Consider the following 17,877-nt stretch of genomic DNA (forward strand, 5'->3'; position numbering starts at 1 on the left):
AGAGCGGCGCAGGCGGCGGCCGGGCCGAGCCGCAGAAAGTAGTCCCGACCACGCCGGTGTCGATGTTGTTCGACGTCACTTCACGCCCTCCGCGGGGAGGGCCGACGCGGCCGGCCGGTGAAAGAATCCCATCGGAATGCGGCTCCGCGCGGCGTTCCCCCCCTCGCTGGCCGCCGCTCGCGCGGCCAATCCCACGGGGTCTCCGCGCCGTGGCCGTACCCCGACCCCCCAGTTCCCCTGCCTCAGGGCGCGCGGGCCGGCGCCGCGGGAGGGGGCTCGGCCGCGCGCAGGGAGACCTTCGCGACGACCCGTGGCGGCGGCGGCGGCGGCGGCGTATCCCTGCGCCGCTGCGTGAGGGGAAGAGGCTGAATGAGGCGCCGCGCGGGGGAAGCGGGGCGCCGGGGGAGGAGGCGGCGGGATGGAAGCAGCAGACGCTGGCGTCGCGCGAGCCGCGGGCCGAGCGGCGCGGTAGAGAGGGCGGCGGCGGCGCGCGCGGAGCCCTGACGTGCCCCTTTCTTTCTTCTCTCTCCGGGAACCCGGGCAGCATGAGCGCGCAGACCCGCCGCTGCGGCGGCCGCCCCGGCTCCTCGCCTCCCCCTCGTCGGGCCGCCCCTCGCCGGTGAGAGAAGAGAGCGCGAGACGGGAAGATGGGGGCCGTGCTGAGGAGCCTCCTGGCCTGCAGTTTCTGTGTGCTCCTGAGAGGTGGGGAGCGTCGGGGGGTCGGGAAAGTTGGTGGGATGGGGGGGGGGTTGCCCCGGGGGGGGAGGGGAGGAAGAGGAGCGAGGAGAGGCCTGGTCGCGGGGCCGGAGGAAGAAGGGGCCCCGAGAAGGGGCTGCGCGCCCCGCCGGCCACCGCGCAGACCCCCGCCTCGTGTCCCCGACCTTGTCTGGACACCTCGGGGCCGCCATCCGGGCGGCTGGTCTCGCCGCCCCCCGGAACCCCGGTTCCGTAGGGGTGACGGGGGGTCCGTGCGCCTCTACCTGCCCGGGCGCATTGGGTCTTTGTATGGATTTTGACTTGGGGAAGGTGCGCTCGCCGCGGCCGAGCTGTCCCGCGAAGCCCCCGCCTGAGCTGGGGGGCTGAGGTGAACTTCCAGAGCCCGCTGACTCCCGCTCCAGGCCTGCTGACAATTCCGAGTGGGCTTCCCTCTGGCTGCCCTGAGCTGGGTGAGGGCGCAGTCGAAGGGGACTGCGGGGTTCTGGGAATCGCCTGCACTTCAGCCCAGAATCAAAGAGAAACGTGGCCCCCCGGCTTTCAGGACTCGCCTCTGTTTTCGCAGCGTGCAAGTGTACAGCTGGCACGAAGCAGGAAAGTCAGCCTGTGTCAAGAGGAGCCGGTCCTGGGACCCAAGTTAGCATTTGCTGCGCACCCCTGAGCACAGGGGCTTGGCCTCTTGGTTAATAACGCAGGCCGGTCTCTGAGCCTCTGCGTGGGGAGCCTCATAGAATCGAGGGACCTTTGGCGTGTTTTTTTTTCTTTATTTTTTTTGAAGTGGCCTGCGATGCTGTCACAGCCGCTGGGACCTTTGCATTGTTCACTCAGGTTTTCTGACTGGCCCGCAGGATTTTCTGCAGCTCTGCCCCGTGGGGTGGTGTGGTGTGGGCGCCGAGTCTCATGCTCTCGAGCCTTGGCTGGAGGGGAGTTGAAATGCTGATTGATGCACTAGCTTCTCGTGGCTTTGGTTTTCTCCCAGTTCTCACTGTGTTCACGGTCAGTTCTTTTCAGGTATGGGACCTCTTGAGTCTAGGGAAATGTTGAGTTAGTAATTTGAACGCTAAACTTCAGTTAAGTTTCCGAAATTTTTTTTTTTTAAAGCTTCTGAAACTTACTGAAGTGTACAGAAGGCACTGGAAAGTAATGCTCTTGTGCGAGACATGAAACAGACATGCCATTACTGTGTGTGTGTATTTACTTTGGATGAGAGTGATTGACTATTTGAAGGGGAATTTTTTTCTTTACTCTTCTGCTTCATTATTGCATTTGAGTGTTACATCTAGTTCTGTTTAATAATTGCTACTCACTGGAATCGTACTCTAAACTGTTTTCACATGTAAAACCCAGATAGACAGTGCTGTGGCCAGAGAATGGAATGCAACTTTATGTCCTTGAGAGTTTTAGTAAGTATATGTTTATTAAAGCATACTCCTCCTTGAAATGGGCTTTTGCTAGTGAGAAACAATTTGACAAGGATATGTGAGTATTTTAAGACAAATTATTAATAGAGTTAGCAAATACGAGATTCAGCTGATTTTCAAGAGGCTTGGGGAAATCTATATCCATAACCCTGTATACTTCAGGTTGCTCAGTTGTATTCCTTGGAGGGGAAGTGTGTGATGTAAATTCTGTTTGTTTATTTTAACACCAAATTTGAGCCTACAGTTGGGTTTGTTCATTACTAGAGTTTAGAGAAATTGCACTTGAAGTCATGTTTTGAAGTATAGTATTATGTAACAAGACCTAAAAGAGTTTAATAGTCTAAATTGCCTCATTTCCACTAGTAAACAGTTTCCAAAAGTGGAGCTCTCATTTTAAATGTAACATAATAATGGTATAAGGTGGTCTTTGAATTTAACAGTACTTAATTGTGAGAACATATTATTTGAAATGTCTTTTGATGTGAAGGACTTTTATTCATAAATTAGATTTTTTTCACTCTTTGATAATGTCAGCCTCTGTTGTAATAGTGATATTACTTAACCTTGGATTCCAAGGGGGAAAATGTGATTAATTTGTTGCATTAAGGTCACTTTCCTTCATAGAAGATTGGAGCTTTAACATTGGGAAGATGGAAGAGGATGGTGAGAGAGTCTGGGAGACATTGTGTCCTGTAATGCTGTTAAATCAATATTTGAAAGCTGGGGGATAATGCTTTCATCATTTGGGCAGCATCCCTAGCCTGATCAGTATAGGACAGAGCATAATGGAAAGATTGGGAATTTCAACACTAAAATCTTGAGTTTTAAGTCCAAGTTTCCTACTTTATAACTTTGTGATTCTGGTCTAGTCAGTTTCTCTGGGCCTTACTTTTACCTGTAGAACAGGGGTAATAATACCAGTCTGACTAATTTGCAGGTTTATTGGGCATATTAAGTGAATTTGTGAATGTAAAATGCTTTGCAAGTGTTATTTTTTGTTTAAATTTTTCTTGTGGACTTATCCACAATCAAAGATTTTGCTTTGTGTGTGCAGGGGATTTGAGATTTTACTTGGTATATAATTCATGAATTCTTAAAGGTAGATGAGACAATCATTCTGGTCTAACTACTTCATTTGCAATAGGGAGTCTGTGATTCAGATTATAAATTCATCAAGATCCTATAGCTAATTAATGGCATAGTAGGTATGTATTGTTAATTCTTTTTGAATATCTGTATGGTATGCCTGTTACTGGTCAGGCTCTGACAGTGGGTATCATCCCTGTTCTAATTAATGAACTACACAGTCTAGGTTGACATCTTCATTCTTTAAGTTCCATCCAGGTACTGAATAGGAAAAAAAATTATATCTCATTTTCTAGAGAAAATATTTTTATAAAAATGCAAGTTTGGGATACCATTAGTATAATCTGTAAATAAACATGTTCTAGTTTATTTGGGGAGACTTTAGTTGTTTTATAAGGTTTCTTTGCGATATACCTTCTTAGTTTTGTTACTTGTTTTGGCAGAGTGATGGTAAATATTCCCTGAAGAAGCCACTAGTGCTTCCCAGCTGATAATTTTGTAGATGTGGTTCTTGGAAAAGTTTTTCTTTAATATCAGTTATAAGGAAGTCCTGGGAAGGTAGAATGACATTTGGAATGGGAATCAGGAAAACAGTGTTCTAATTCTATTTGCCCTGAGCTACTGTATGATCTTGGATAAATCATTTAATCTGCACATTTATGTTATCTTCATGAGGATAGCAAATCCTTCTTTTGAAGATTCATAGTTCATATGAGCACACTAAGGTCTCTGAGAGGTCCTGAGGTAAAGAAACCTGTTAAAAAGGGCTTAGCCCAATCTTTTTCAACTTGACAATGAATTTTTTCCCTGAGTACTTTTTTTTTTAAAAAAGATTTATTTATGTATACAATAACTGGGGTACAGGTCAGAGGCATGGGAGGGTAAGAGAATTCACCACAGAACAGGGAGCAGAACATGCAGACTGACCAAAGACACTGCTGAGAGGAGTAGCGGGTGAGGCAAGAGAGGTCTGCTGCGCCATGTGGGTATCTTGCCGGCCGGCCTGAAATTGACCTGCGCTGCACAGGTTGCAGACAGCTCCACAGCGCAGCACACAACCCACTGCGCCACTGGGGAGGCCTGTTCCTGAGTACTTTTAACATTGTGCTGAACATTTGTTCTAAGAACACACTGGGAGAGAACCTGGTTCTAGATAAATTTTTAAGTATTTGGTTGATTTAAATAAATTATACTTGTTTACCATTTTGTATAGTTGAATTTGATATTTTTATTTTAATTTATTTTTTTGGATGACAAATACTTTTTTTTTTTTTAAGATTTATTTATTTATTTATACAAGCACTGGGTACAGTCAGAAGCGCAGGAGGGCGAGAGAATTCACCAGAGCCAGAGTGGGGAGCAGAGCAGGCAGAAGGACCAAAGTATACTGCTGAGGGGAGCAGCGGGCGGCAGGAGAGGTCTGCGCGCCATGTGGGAGGGCCATGTGGGACCCTCCTCTGGTGGCTGGTGGCCGGGGAGCAGCCGGGGATCAAATTGGTGCCGCAGAGGCTGCGGGCAGCCTCGCAACCCAGCGCTCAACCGCTGCGCCACCGGGGAGGCCTGAATTTGATATTTTTATCCCTACTTATTTGCTTGGTTTTAGATTTGTTCATCTGACTAGGGAGTCATTTAAATGGTTATGAAACTAAGGTTTTACCTTGTTATCAAGCCTAACTTGTTTTCTTTTCTTTTTTTTTTTTTTAAACTTCTTTTCTTTTCCTAATTGGGAAACCAATTTTTTTCCTAAAGATTTATTTATTTATTTATTTATTTATACAAGCGGTGGGTACAGTCAGAAGCGTGGGAGGGTGAGAGAATTCACCAGAGCGGGGAACAGAACAGGCAGACTTGACGAAATACACTGCTGAGGGGAGCAGCAGGCGAGACAGGAGAGGTCTGCCGCGCCATGTGGGACCCTCCTCCGGTGGCCTGGGAGCAGCCAGGGATCGAACCGGTACTGCAGAGGTTGCGGGCAGCTTTGCAACCCAGCGCTCAATCACTGCGCCACCGGGAGGCCCTAACTTGTTTTCTTATGGCTTAATTTTTCAGGGATTTTTTTTGCTTTAGTTGGAGGTTTTTCCATGTGCTGAACTGAAATACTGTTTCCATATAGTTGTACATGCTTGGCGGTCAGAAATGACTTGTTTTTGAATATTAAGAGAGTTTCTGTGAAGTGGTATACGACTGGAAAACATTTTACCTGAAGTTACTTGAACATATTAGAAAACAAGTAACACGGGTTACAGCTTTGTTTAGGCTGTGAGTAACTACTGAGAAGAACTATTTTCATGAGGCAATTTTATTATATTTATACTCAGAAAAGATTATGAAGAGGGACACTGACAGAAAGGCAAATCTTGTACTACTTTATGTAGCCTTAGGTTACTTCCGTACTTAGGTTACTTAGTTTCCTCTCCTGTTGCATGGGGATAATACCATAAAAGATTTCTGTGACAATTTATGAGAATATTTTTGAAGAGATAGTATAGTGTGCACTATGTAGTAGACTTTGAATAAATGGTTCCTGTTGTTAAGATGACTAAATTAAAGGAAATATTAATACTAAGGAAAAACCAGTAAAACTCTTAAGTGCTGGCATTATTTTAGGCTGTCAGCAGTTTTAGATCATTGAGTTTTGACCTTTTAATATTTTTGGGGTTTTGAACTTTTAAAACGCTGCTGCTACTGAAGCAAAAGCTTTGTGAAATACTTTTACATGTTATTTTCTATTTTGTTTTATGCAAACAGATGCCATTATATATCAAGCTTAGTTTACCTTTAAAGGATTGCAACTTATAACACTTTTTAAGATGTTTACTATAAATAAGCTAGGGGATAAAAAGTTCACTTGTAATATTTACTTATTTAAGGGATAAGTGTGGACAAAATCTCATCAAAACATTGTCTAATTGAGAGATTTTACTAATATGTACAACAATTGAGTTATTCAGTTCATGCATGTCTTCTGCAAGATGGTTAATGCTATACTGAATTCCTGCATGAAATGTTTTATTCTTAGTACAAGAATTTTTATTTGTAAAATAGCCTCCTCTCAATGAGTAGAACACTGTTTTCCATGTGATTAACTTTGAAATTCAGTAAAGTACATGGATTGGCAACCTAAAAGTAGAATATTTACCCTTGAAATTATTTGAAATATAATTAGTCATAAATACAAGGAAAACTGTTATTAGCATATGCTTATATTTTTCAGGCTGTTTATGTTATTTGTGGCAGTGACTATTTTCACAAAAGACTCAAGGCATTGAAATGTGAGACTGGAAAATATTAAAATATGTTTGGGCAATTACTTGTAATTGATGCTGTGATACTATTAGCTGTAATACAACTTTCTGGTTTGGTTTCTGTTATACCTTACTTGGAATGGCTAAGACATTGGGGATATGAAATGAAATTACCTTGTTTTTAGGCAAAGAAACATAATTAGTCAATTCTTAAGTTATTAGTTGATTGACCTAAAGTTATTGATTAGATTCTTAGTACAAGTGAAAGTGTAGAGGTGAACATCATAAGCAGTAATCATGCTTTTCAAAAAAATAGTTGCCCAGAAACCTCTGATAAACAAAAGTCTAGGACTATCTGATGATACCCGTGAGTTCTACTAAACTTTCAAAGAAGAGTTAGTACCCATCCTTCTCAAACTTTTGCAGAGTATAGAAGAGGAAGTAATGTTTTCAAACTCATTATAAGGCCAGCATTACCCTGGGACAAAAAGCAGTCATGGATGCCACTGGAAAAGAAAAATACAGAGTAATATATCTGATGAATGTAGATGGAAAAATCCTCAACAAAGTATAAGAAAGCTGAATACAACACAACATTAAAAGGATCATGTGCCATGATCAAGTGGGATTTATTCCTGGGGTGTAGGGTGGTTCAGCTATGGAAATCAATGTGAAATGCAGCATTAACAAAATGAAGGATCAAAATCATGTGATCTTCTCAGTAGATGGCAGAAAGAACGTTTGACAAGGACATTCAAATGCAAAAGAAGTATAACTGTCATTACCTGTAAATGACATGTTAAATAGAGGTAACCCTAAAGACCACCAAAAAAATGATTAGAACTAATAAACAAATTAAGTAAAGTTGTGGGATATAAAAATCAGTTGTGTTACTACACATTAATAGTAAACTCTCAGAGAAATTAGTAAACTGTTCCATTTATAATTGGCATCCAGAAGAATAAAATACCTATGAATGAATTTGACTCAGTAGTTGAAAGACCTGTACCCTGAAAGTTATAAGACATTGATAAATAAACTGAAGAAGACTCAAATGGAAAGATTCTATCCTCATGGATTGGAAAAATTAATACTGTTAAAATATCCATACTACTGAAACAATCTATAGATTTAGTGCAATCCTGTTAAAACTCCATTGACATTTTCCACAGAAATAGAACAAACAATCCTAAAATTTGTATGGAATCATAAAAGCCCCAGTAGTTAAAGTGGTCTTGAGAAAGAAGACCAAAGCTGGAGGCATTGCACTCCCTGATTCCAAACTGCATTATAAAGCTATAGTAATCAAACCAATTTGGTAATGGCTTAAAAGCATACGTAGATTAATGGACTAGAATAGAGGGCCCAAAATCTGTGCATAGAATCTGGTCAACTAATACACAATTAAGGAGCCAACAATGTCTAATGGGATAGTCTGTTTAGTAAATGGTGTTAGAAAAACTGTACTGTTAACTTGTACCATACATAAAAATTAGCTCAAAATGAATTAACGATTTGAATATAAGACCTGAAACCATAGAACTCCTAGAAGAAAATGCAGTTTAAAAGCATATTGACATCAGACTTGGTAGTTTTCTTGAACTTTACCAATGAAACCAAAAACAAACATGTGGGATTGCATCAAACTTAAAAAGCTTTTGTATAGCAAAGGATACCATCCAAAAATGTAAAGACAGCCTCTGGCATGGGAGAAAATATTTGCAAATCATCTGCCTGATGGTTTTAAAAAATATATAAAGAACTTAAGAGCAAAAGCTCTTAAAGAATCCAGTTAAACAGTGAGCAGAAGCACTGAATATAAATTTTCCCACTTATAGCTGTGTATCCCAAGGAAATGAAATCACTCTCTCAGAGAGATATCTGAGGAAGCTACCCCACCTTGACCTCTCCAGTGTTCATTGTGGCAGCATTTGCAATAGTGCCCAGATTATGTGGTAGTTGTATTAAAAATTTTTTTTTTTGTGCTGGGGGAGGTTTGAACCTTTAATGAGAAAAAATATATTACCCAGCTGAAGAACACTGAGTATCTGGTGAGTCACATGGCCAAGAGCTGGAGATAAAAACATGATAGAACTAGTAAACATAACCAGACTAGTATACATAACCAAGATACACATGGTTATAGAAATAAAAAACTGGTGCCTGGTGTGGTTAGGTCTCAATTGCCTCCTCACTCAACAGCATATTGGGGAGCCCACGATTAATGAGGAATAGATGTTTAGACTGAACATTGCAGAGTGCCGTCTGGAAACATCTACCTCCTGAAGCACGTAGTGCATCTGCCCTAGAAATTTCTCATCATGTTCCTACTCCTGAATCAGCCTTTTGGGTGCTTTGACCAGATACAAGGCATGGTCACGTGCAGAAACACTGCCCACTCCACCTGGGGAACCATATGCTAGATGAAGTTGGAGTTGATGTGGACCTTAGTGGCCTGGAGGTGCAAGAAGATGCTTTGGGCCCAACCCTTGCACAAGCTATCTCAGCAGGTTGTGGGTGGGCAGCTGCAGTCAGAATAAGGTGCTCTTGCTGGTATTTTTATTTTTTCATTTTTTATTTTCTTTAAAGATTTATTTTTTATTTATAAAATAGCTGGGGTACATGCCAGAGGCGCGGGAGAGTGAGAGGATTCACCAGAGACAGAGCAGGGAGCAGAACAGGTAGACGCTGAAAGCACTGCAGAGAGGTGCAGCAGGTGCAACAGGAGAGGTCTGCCATGCCATGTGGGAATCTCCCTGGCGGGCTGGGAATTGAACTCATGCCGCAGAGGCTGTGGACAGTTCCACAGTGTTGCGCTCAACCTGCTGTGCCACCGGGGAGGCCCTGGTATTTTTATTTTTTATAAGGAACCTGCATACAATTTTCTGTAGTGTTTGTGCAGGTTTACATTCCCACAACAGTGCAGTGTCCCCTTTTCTCTCCTTCCTCATCAACATTTTGTTATTTTTTGTCCTTTTTGATAATACCTATTCTAACAGGTGGGAGGTGATAGCTTTTGTGGTTTGGTTTGCTCTTCCCTGATTGGTGTTGAACATTTTTCATGTGTCCTTTGGTCATCTCTGGGATGATGTCCCATTCATGAGGACTCGACCTTCCTGGCATAATTTATTCTTAATTACCTCTCAAAGGCCCTGCCTTTTGATACACTCATGTGCTGCCTGTCAGTGAGAGACTACATGTATTACTGTGTTCCCCAAACTGTGATCACCTAGTGAGCTGTTGTCATGTCATAGTAGTGTATTATGCTGCACACATCTGGTGTTTACCATGGTTCTTGGTAGCATCAATTTCCATGTTCCTGACTTAATCTTAGGTTGTTTTGTTCATCATGGTGCTTCAGCTTACAAAACCCATTGCTAATGTTGCATTTGTATAACAAGATCCCTTAACACATTTCTCAGAATGTGTTTCTGTTGGTAAGTAAGGCATGACTACCATCATGGGAAGGAGCGGGTGTAGGGTTTCAACATGAATTTTGGGGTACAGAAATAATTCAGTTCATAACAGGATAAAATAAGAATCATTGTAAAATTGGTCTCATTAGACTGGGCCTGATTAGATGTGTATGTGTATGCCCTTTAAGTTTCTTTTCTTGGAAAATTTTATAAGGAATCTTAGATTGGGCTTTTAAAATCTTCTTCAGTCCATGAAGTTCAGAACTGACCATCAGGCTTCATCACAGTATTGAGGGATTTTCCTGAGTTCTTGAGATATGCTCAGGTTCCTGGGCCTGCCTAAAGGTGACCTTCCTTACTTCACCTGTAAGACTGGGAACTCTGTAAGCCAGGCACCATATCAGTTTTCCCAAGAATTGTAAACGTTGGCACCATAAAGATGTCTGGTCATGTCTGATTAAAGGAGCATCACTTTCAAATACGGCATTTCTGTAAAAGCACTGGTTGCATGACCCATGTTTACTACTGGGAGGATAAACTTATCGAACCTGTGCCAATAACTCTATTGCCATAAAAATAAGAATACTTACATGATTTTTAATTATGGTGGAGTCAGGCAGGGGCTAAAGGATGAATGTTTTCTTTTTACAAAAGCGTAGTATGCTTAAATTGTTAATAAGTTACAGATAGCTTAAGAGGAAACGAAAAAAAGGAGATCTTATATTCATAAAGTAGGACTATTCATAAAATAGTATCAGCAATGGTTTTGAACAAAACCCATAATCATCTTTCATCAGTTTATTCAGTCCTATGTAATTAATTCTTGTTCTGCTAGTTCTTGGGTTAGTAGCCTCATGAATCCATTGGCTTCTCCACTAGCTTTTTGGAAATCCTGACTCAGGCTACTGGTATAGTCTCGAAGTTATTTAAGTGATGCTATCAGAAGCCTGATCTTAAGGGTACCTGGTAGAGTCCTTTTTCAGCATTCATCCTTTGTTTACCACAAATCACTCTGTCCTGTACCTGATTTGCAAGTACTTTCAGGAACAAAGGATTTAAAATGGTAATTACTTATTGCTGATAGTTTTAAAAGTGAAAGACCTGATGGGAATTTGTTACAGAAAATAATGCAGTTGACAAGGAAGGTTGGTTGTTTCTGTAGTATGTATGCCAAAATCTAGTCAGTTAAAAAGTATTTTAGACAAAATATCTCTAAGCATAATGATGAATGTTCTTTTAAAGAAGAATGACTTTTACTACTAATTTATGAATATTTAGGAATATAATCTTTGTGGAACAAAAATCCCAAAGATGATGATAAACCTCATGATATGATGTGTCATCAGTTGAGGATATCAAGAACATATAAAAATTATCAAATAAAAAGATTTAGTAAGTGGAGTAAGTCCTGAACATCTGTATAGTAAAATTTATAAGTGACTCTTCACTTTGAGAACCACTGAACTACTTATAGAATAATGTACTCATTTTAAGAGTCAGATTTTGAGTGAGTTAAAGCAATAACAACAAAACCATAAATGAATAACTAGAGTTATGACTGGCACTATATTGTTGTCCAATATCAGGCAAAGCAGCCCAATAATCTTGATAAGTAGAAGTAATATTTTTCCCACATTCTTAACCTAAGGAGGGTAAGCATGTCTTTTGATTTGGTAGTGCTTCCCATGCAAATCATAGCATTGACCAAATAAATCTATTTTTAACACCACCCCTTTTACAAGGTGAAAATTTACTTCTTTGTGAACTTCAGAGACCCTTTGGGAAATTTCAGACAATTGTAGGTGTGAGAGACATTATTTAGGATTTGATTTTGAAAAAGCAGAATGTTTGAAGTTGTAAGGACATTAGAGCATTTAATTAAGTCTCTAGTCAGTGAGGAAAAAAATACATTGCTACCTATTTAACCTAAGTGTCAACAGTTTTTTTGTTTTTGTTTTTTTTTTTTTTTTAAGGTAAACTTAGGAAGGAACATGATGGTAAAGAACCTTACTTCTTTCAAAAGAAGACTGCCTTTTAATTTTTTTTTTAATAGTCATGGCCATAATAAATTCACTATTGAGCACAGGAACTTTTGAAAAGACACTGAATCTTCGCTTTCTAGGGAAATAACGAGGCAAAGAAAAACCTTTCATAAGCTCTTTATTAAGAGCCAACCAATAACCACAGAAAATGTCATTTCAGTAGAAAATTAAAGTCTAGTTTTGCGTATGTACAGTATTCTACACTAAAGGGCTTTTTTGAGAATCTTACAAATAACCCATCAATTCTTAGCCAGATTTAACCATGACAGTATTCCTATGTCATGAACTTTAAAAAAAATTCTATATCCATTTAGGTTTTGTTCTGCATCTTTCTTTTTCTCATTTTGGAGCAATTATTCATTGTTTTCTTTTTCCTTAATAAAACACATCCTCTGTCTTGCATACAAAGTTGTTCTTTTCCATTAGTATTTCTCCTAATAGAGTCTCACATAAGATTATAACTTACAATTACAGTAACTGCTATTTTACAGGGAAAACTTATTGAGTTGGATAATTGTGAACTGTTTGTCACGTATAGCATTTTGTATTAGATTGACAGAACTTAGATTACATATCTTACAACTTTTTATAGCTGTATGCTTTCCAAAAGTACAATTTGTTTTAATGTAGCAAAATGAACATATTCATTAATAGACTAAACTATACATAGCTTTTCAGTACCATGAGAATAGGTGAAAAATGAAGTAAACTTAAAGCTGTGATTCTGTATTCTATTTAATTTAGAAATGACCCAAGGTTTTAAGTTACTAAAACATTTTGGAAACTGTATTCAGTTAGGCTTATTATAAAATAGAATGACTGTTGAAATAAAGTTTGTCAGAATAATGACTCAGTTTGGCTAAATACAAATGTGGTATGATGTTAGCTTGTTCTATCATTAACCATATAAAAGTTTAGGAAGAACAAACAAAGTGGAATAAAAACATACACTGTGTTATACTCAGAGGACATAGATGTTCAACAACAGTATTTAACAGATCCCTTGCCAGAGATTTACCTAAATACCTGTGAACTTGAGTTCCTAAAACAGTTGGGTTGGTTTCTATAAAAATACTCTTGAAAAATGTAAAAGTTTAATTCACTTAGTTCCTGGAAATTTTAGGAATATTTAATTTCAATAAACTCATTTTCAAGCCATTCAGAATAGAACTCCTTTAAGGAATTTTTGTAGTCTAAAATTGTATTTGGTAATACCATTTGAGATAGAACCTATTTAGTAGCATTCATATATATGTACATACATATATAATCTATACACAAAATCTTTCAGTTTGAAAACGTCAACGTCTTTTAGAGAAGAATTAACTCTAGATTTAGCTCTTGTCCTTCATCTTTAATTTTTTTTTTTTTTAAACTAGGGTTGTGATTCTGGCTCATTGAGCAAGTTGAAATTACCTGTTCAGTCAATATGAAAGGTTGAAGTAACTCTACCTGCAACATTTTCTTTGTCCTGAAGTGTAAACTTATGGAAGCTGTGGTCTAAATGTTGGGTGAGGGACTGAAGAGAAACCAAGTGACTGCCTCCACAGTTCATCTGAGTAATAAAAGATCCAACCTGTTTCTACTCAAATTTGTATTTATTTATTTATTTATTTTTAAGATTTATTTATTTGTTTATACAAGCACTGGGTACAGTCAGAAGCGCTGGAGGGTGAGAGAATTCACCAGAGCCAGAGCTGGGAGCAGAACAGGCAGAAGGACCGAGGCACACTGCTGAGGGGAGCAGCACGCGGCAGGAGAGGTCTGGTGCCATGTGGGACCCTCCTCCGATGGCCGGGGAGCAGCCGGGGATTGAACCGGCACTGCAGAGGCTGCGGGCAGCTTCGCGACCCAGCGCTCAAACGCTGCGCCACCGGGGAAGCCCTCTACTCATATTTTTAACTTAATGTCCTTGAGCCAGCCCCTCATGAATTCCTAGTGAAGAAAATGGAGCCTAAAAAACTAAAGTGATTACAGGACGTTAGGGTTGGAGAAGGAAAGTAAAGGTCTAGTGAATGTGTAGAGGGGTGGAAGAAATGGGGTATTAAAGGAGGATAGATAGGTGGAAGATTCAAAGGAGCTGAAGGAAATGTTGAGGGTGAGTAAAAAGGAGAAAGGAAGAACCGTGATCGATGGAAAGGGAGAGATTTTAAACAAGCTAGTTTAGGGAGGTCCCAAAGTTTCCAAGGAGAACATTGAAGTTTTAAAATTTGTCTTTAGTAAAATTTTGCCATTTTTGAAGATACTGAACTGAGTTGGTGTTGAAATGAAGCATGCAGTCAATGGGAGAAGACGGGAGGAGGCTCAGTTGAGTGATAATTACCTATGAGATCAGAGAATTAAACCAGATCTGATAATTGAAAGGAGCTAAGAAAGCGTATTCCCTTGTGAGGGAGGAGCCAAGGACTGTTCTGCTGGTGTCTTAAAATCAAACACAAAAGGCTTTTCTTTCACAGGTAGAAGTGAATAGTGCCAGCGGGATCTTTGTGGGAGAGTATGTCAAGGGAGTGGGAGTTAGCAGGTAATATGACCAGCGCATTTGAACAGAAGATATTTTTCCTTTAGTCAGCTGATGATCCAATGAGTCTCAGAGAGGATGTTCCATATTGGCTTGCTTAAGCTTATAGCTAGTATGGCTAGCCAAAGTTTAGAGGTCTTTGAGTGGGTGGTGGGGGCGACCTAACTAAACTTTGATCATGACAAGTCAGTGGTAAGAAGTGGTCATATATAACCAACTGAGCAGTACTTAATGTAAAATCCTTTTGGGTTATGACAAATAAATTTTTAGATTAGATCCTGGAAAATTCCATTTAAATATTAGTATGTTAACCATATTACATTGTGTGCACTGCATTGTGCTAGGGTTTGGGATAAAATTAGTTCTAAGGTACAGCTTCTGTTTCTAAGAGGTGGAGATTCTAAAGTAGGGAATATATTTTAAAAAATTGTGATTATCAAATAAATGGTAAAAACTGAAAGAACTCAAAGAAGAAAACCAAAGGCAACTAGAAAGATTCATGGAGTAGATAAGATTTGAATCTAACCTTGAAGATCTTAGGTTCACTTGTTGGGGTAATGAGAGAGGTATGGAGCGGGCAGGAAATTGAGTATATTGTGGTGATGGAGTATGGTAGGCTCACAGTTTATGTGTTAAAAACCAATTGTGTGATACAGAGACTGTAAAAGGTAAGTTTAGAGTCATCTGTTCAAGTCACAATGTGGAGAACTAAAAGGAGTTGAGACTTTGTGTCCCAAGCCTTCATACTGTAGGCAAAGGAAATCAAAAAGCTTTTTGAGTTGGATAAAGTAGAAGCAGTAGAAGTACAAAAGGAAAGGGGGGTAGTATTTAAGATCACTTACTATTAGGGCAGTTTAGGTGTAAGGTTGTAAATGTCTAGAGTAAGATTGTAATCTAAAACAGAATAGAAGGGGCTGATTTAAGGATATGCTGGAGAAGAATCAACAAGACAATAACAGGCCTTCTGGAGACAAAAGGGAGGCATCAAAGATGACTCCAAGGTGCATCAGTAAGAGAGTAGAGTTATATCATTGATCCGTGAGGCTTTTTTTTTTTTTTTTTGAGGTGGGGAAGGGTGTTGAATTTAATTTAATGGAAAGAAGAGAAGACCAACAAGAAGTTATAGATGCAGAACGGAAGGTTAGTCTAAAGATGATTTGAAAATACCTTGCATAGAGGTATTTGTTGACAAGTTGAACTTGTATAATTTTCTCTTACATCTTCTTGTTTGTTGAACAATAGAGAATCTTGGGGATACCTGTATTTGGGAAATAGGAGGAAGAGTTGAAATGATAAAGCAGGCAAAACATGACTGGGAAAACAAGAATTATAGGTAGGATAGTATAAAGAGATTCTGCTTAGGTAGGGATGTGGTCAGCATTGTTGAATGCTGTAGAGGGTTTGAATAAAGATTTAGTTACGAAGGCTTGGAGAAAGCAGTTTCAGTTGAGTAATGGGTGGAGAGTTAAACTAATAACCAGTGAATGGTGATATAAAGCATATCCTAATGTTATAAGATTTTGTGGTTAGAAGAAATGTAATTATTCTCAGTGCTAGCAGGGTTAGGGTTATTAAAACAAAGTATTTTATAGCAGATACCTGATAGGAACCACTGAATCCAAGGAATAGGGAACAATTAAGTTGCAGATACAGGAACCGTTGAATCCAAGGAATAGGGAACAATTAATTAAGTTGCAGGTACACATTAGAGAGACTGAACCAGAAGTATTACTTTAGCCTTAGAAAGGAGGAAGGACAGTTTGTTATTTAAGACTGAAGACAAGAAAAGGAGGGTGGGTGGACTATATAGAGATTTTTGAGATGTTTAAGATGTTCTGGATGTGTGACATTTACCTTCTTCCAGCTTTGCTGAGATTATTTTGTGGGATGATCTCCAAATGGAAGATTCAAAGCATGGAATTTGTCTTTAGGAAAGCAGAAAGAGAAATTTTGGTTGGAAATTAATGAATGAAAAACAAGATTCCTAAGTAGAGTTTTTCTAACGAGATGTGGTAGACATGATGGTTATTGGGTTATGTGGGTATTAGGAAGTCAGAAGGTAAGCTTTTGGAATGGAAGATAGGAGTTCACAGCATATATGCTAGAACTAGGGACAAGTCATATGGCTCCATTGTATATTTTTTTTAATAGTTCATGCATTTTTAAAAATATTTATTTATACAAGCGCTGGGTACAGTCAGAAGTGCGGGACGGTGAGAGAATTCACCAGAGCCAGAGTGGGGAGCAGAGCAGGCAGAAGGACGGAAGCACACTGCTGAGGGGAGCAGCTGGCGGTAGGAGAGGTTTGCGCGCCATGTGGGACCCTTCTCCGGTGGTCGGGGAGCAGCCGGGGATCGAACTGGCGCTGCAGAGGCTGTGGACAGCTTCGCAACCCAGCACTCAACCGCTGCGCCATGGGGGAGGCCCTCCATTGTATTTCTTCAGTAGATTAAGACATTATTACAAATCATATCTTTCAAGTATCCCATTCACTATATTGTTGAATAGATACTGGTGACAATATTTGTCGAAGGTATTCAGGCATTACTAGGGTGGTTGGACAGGATGAACTCTGGGATGTCCTTTTTACACTGTAGTACGTAGGTTTATATGCAGTCCTTTAGTAGGAATCTTCAGTTATAACTAATACTGTTACGTGAAATTAACTTGTGCCTCCTTTCTTTTCTTTTTTTTACTCAAAAGGCTTGTGAGACCTTAAATCACCAGGAAAGTTTTTAGGATTTTGTAGACCAGATGTTAATGTTTGACTGGAAAGTCATGAAAGACATTTGACTGCCATCTACTGTCACATAGACTTGGTATACAAATGATTTTCCAAGGATAGTGTCGTAAAGAAAGGTGCGCTATATATAAATTATTGCCATTTTTGGATTTTAAGTTGTAAGTGCTCTAGTGTTATTGTTTATGCAGCACTTACTTAGTTATCACTGTAGCCTTAACTAACAGGAATCTTTTTTTCTGAAATTTTTAATTTACCCATAGAATGAGGCTCTCAGTATAGGAATGCAGTGGACACTATGGACCTGATAAATAGTGTGATGTTTGAAGGTCAAAATGAGCTAAAAGTGAATCTGTGAGAGGAACTACTTAATTTGCTGACAGCAACAGCAGATACACAAAATAAGCAGAAAAGGCTTTTAATCATTTTTAAAAAAGCTCTTTTGTTTTTGATGAAAATCTGTTTGCTTTTGACTAAAAAAAGTTGGATTTAAGCTTTTATGGGAAGTTCATGTTGTACTTAAACTGGCTTAGGATCACTTTTTTCTTTATGCTTTTAAAGCACCTTAGTTTTTTAAATTAATTTCTTAAGAAAGAGGGAGTGTTTACTTTGAAGTGATAACTTGGTTTTGGCTGTGGATGATACAGTTTTAGACCTTAGTAATTGTGAGAGAAGATCAGGTAGATTATTGCATC

The 17,877-nt window shown here is 39.7% G+C and overlaps 1 protein-coding gene across 2 annotated transcripts in view; it reads left to right on the forward strand.

Moving 5' to 3' along the window:
• The first annotated feature begins 333 nt into the window (after window positions 1–333).
• LRP6 (LDL receptor related protein 6) overlaps window positions 334–17,877 on the forward strand; it is a 126,920-nt gene continuing 109,376 nt past the window's right edge. The window contains exon 1 of one of the 2 annotated variants that reach the window (XM_037514343.2): window positions 334–702. In XM_037514343.2, the coding sequence (XP_037370240.1) occupies window positions 648–702 (55 nt within the window). In that variant the 5' untranslated portion in view covers window positions 334–647. Of the gene's footprint in view, window positions 703–17,282; window positions 17,302–17,877 lie in introns of those variants that run through there. The other variant, XM_054696444.1, reaches the window with a different exon arrangement.

Source organism: Talpa occidentalis, unplaced genomic scaffold, assembly GCF_014898055.3.
Source record: "Talpa occidentalis isolate TD23 unplaced genomic scaffold, MPIMG_talOcc4v2.1 talOcc4.16, whole genome shotgun sequence".
NCBI classification, from domain to species: domain Eukaryota; kingdom Metazoa; phylum Chordata; class Mammalia; order Eulipotyphla; family Talpidae; genus Talpa; species Talpa occidentalis.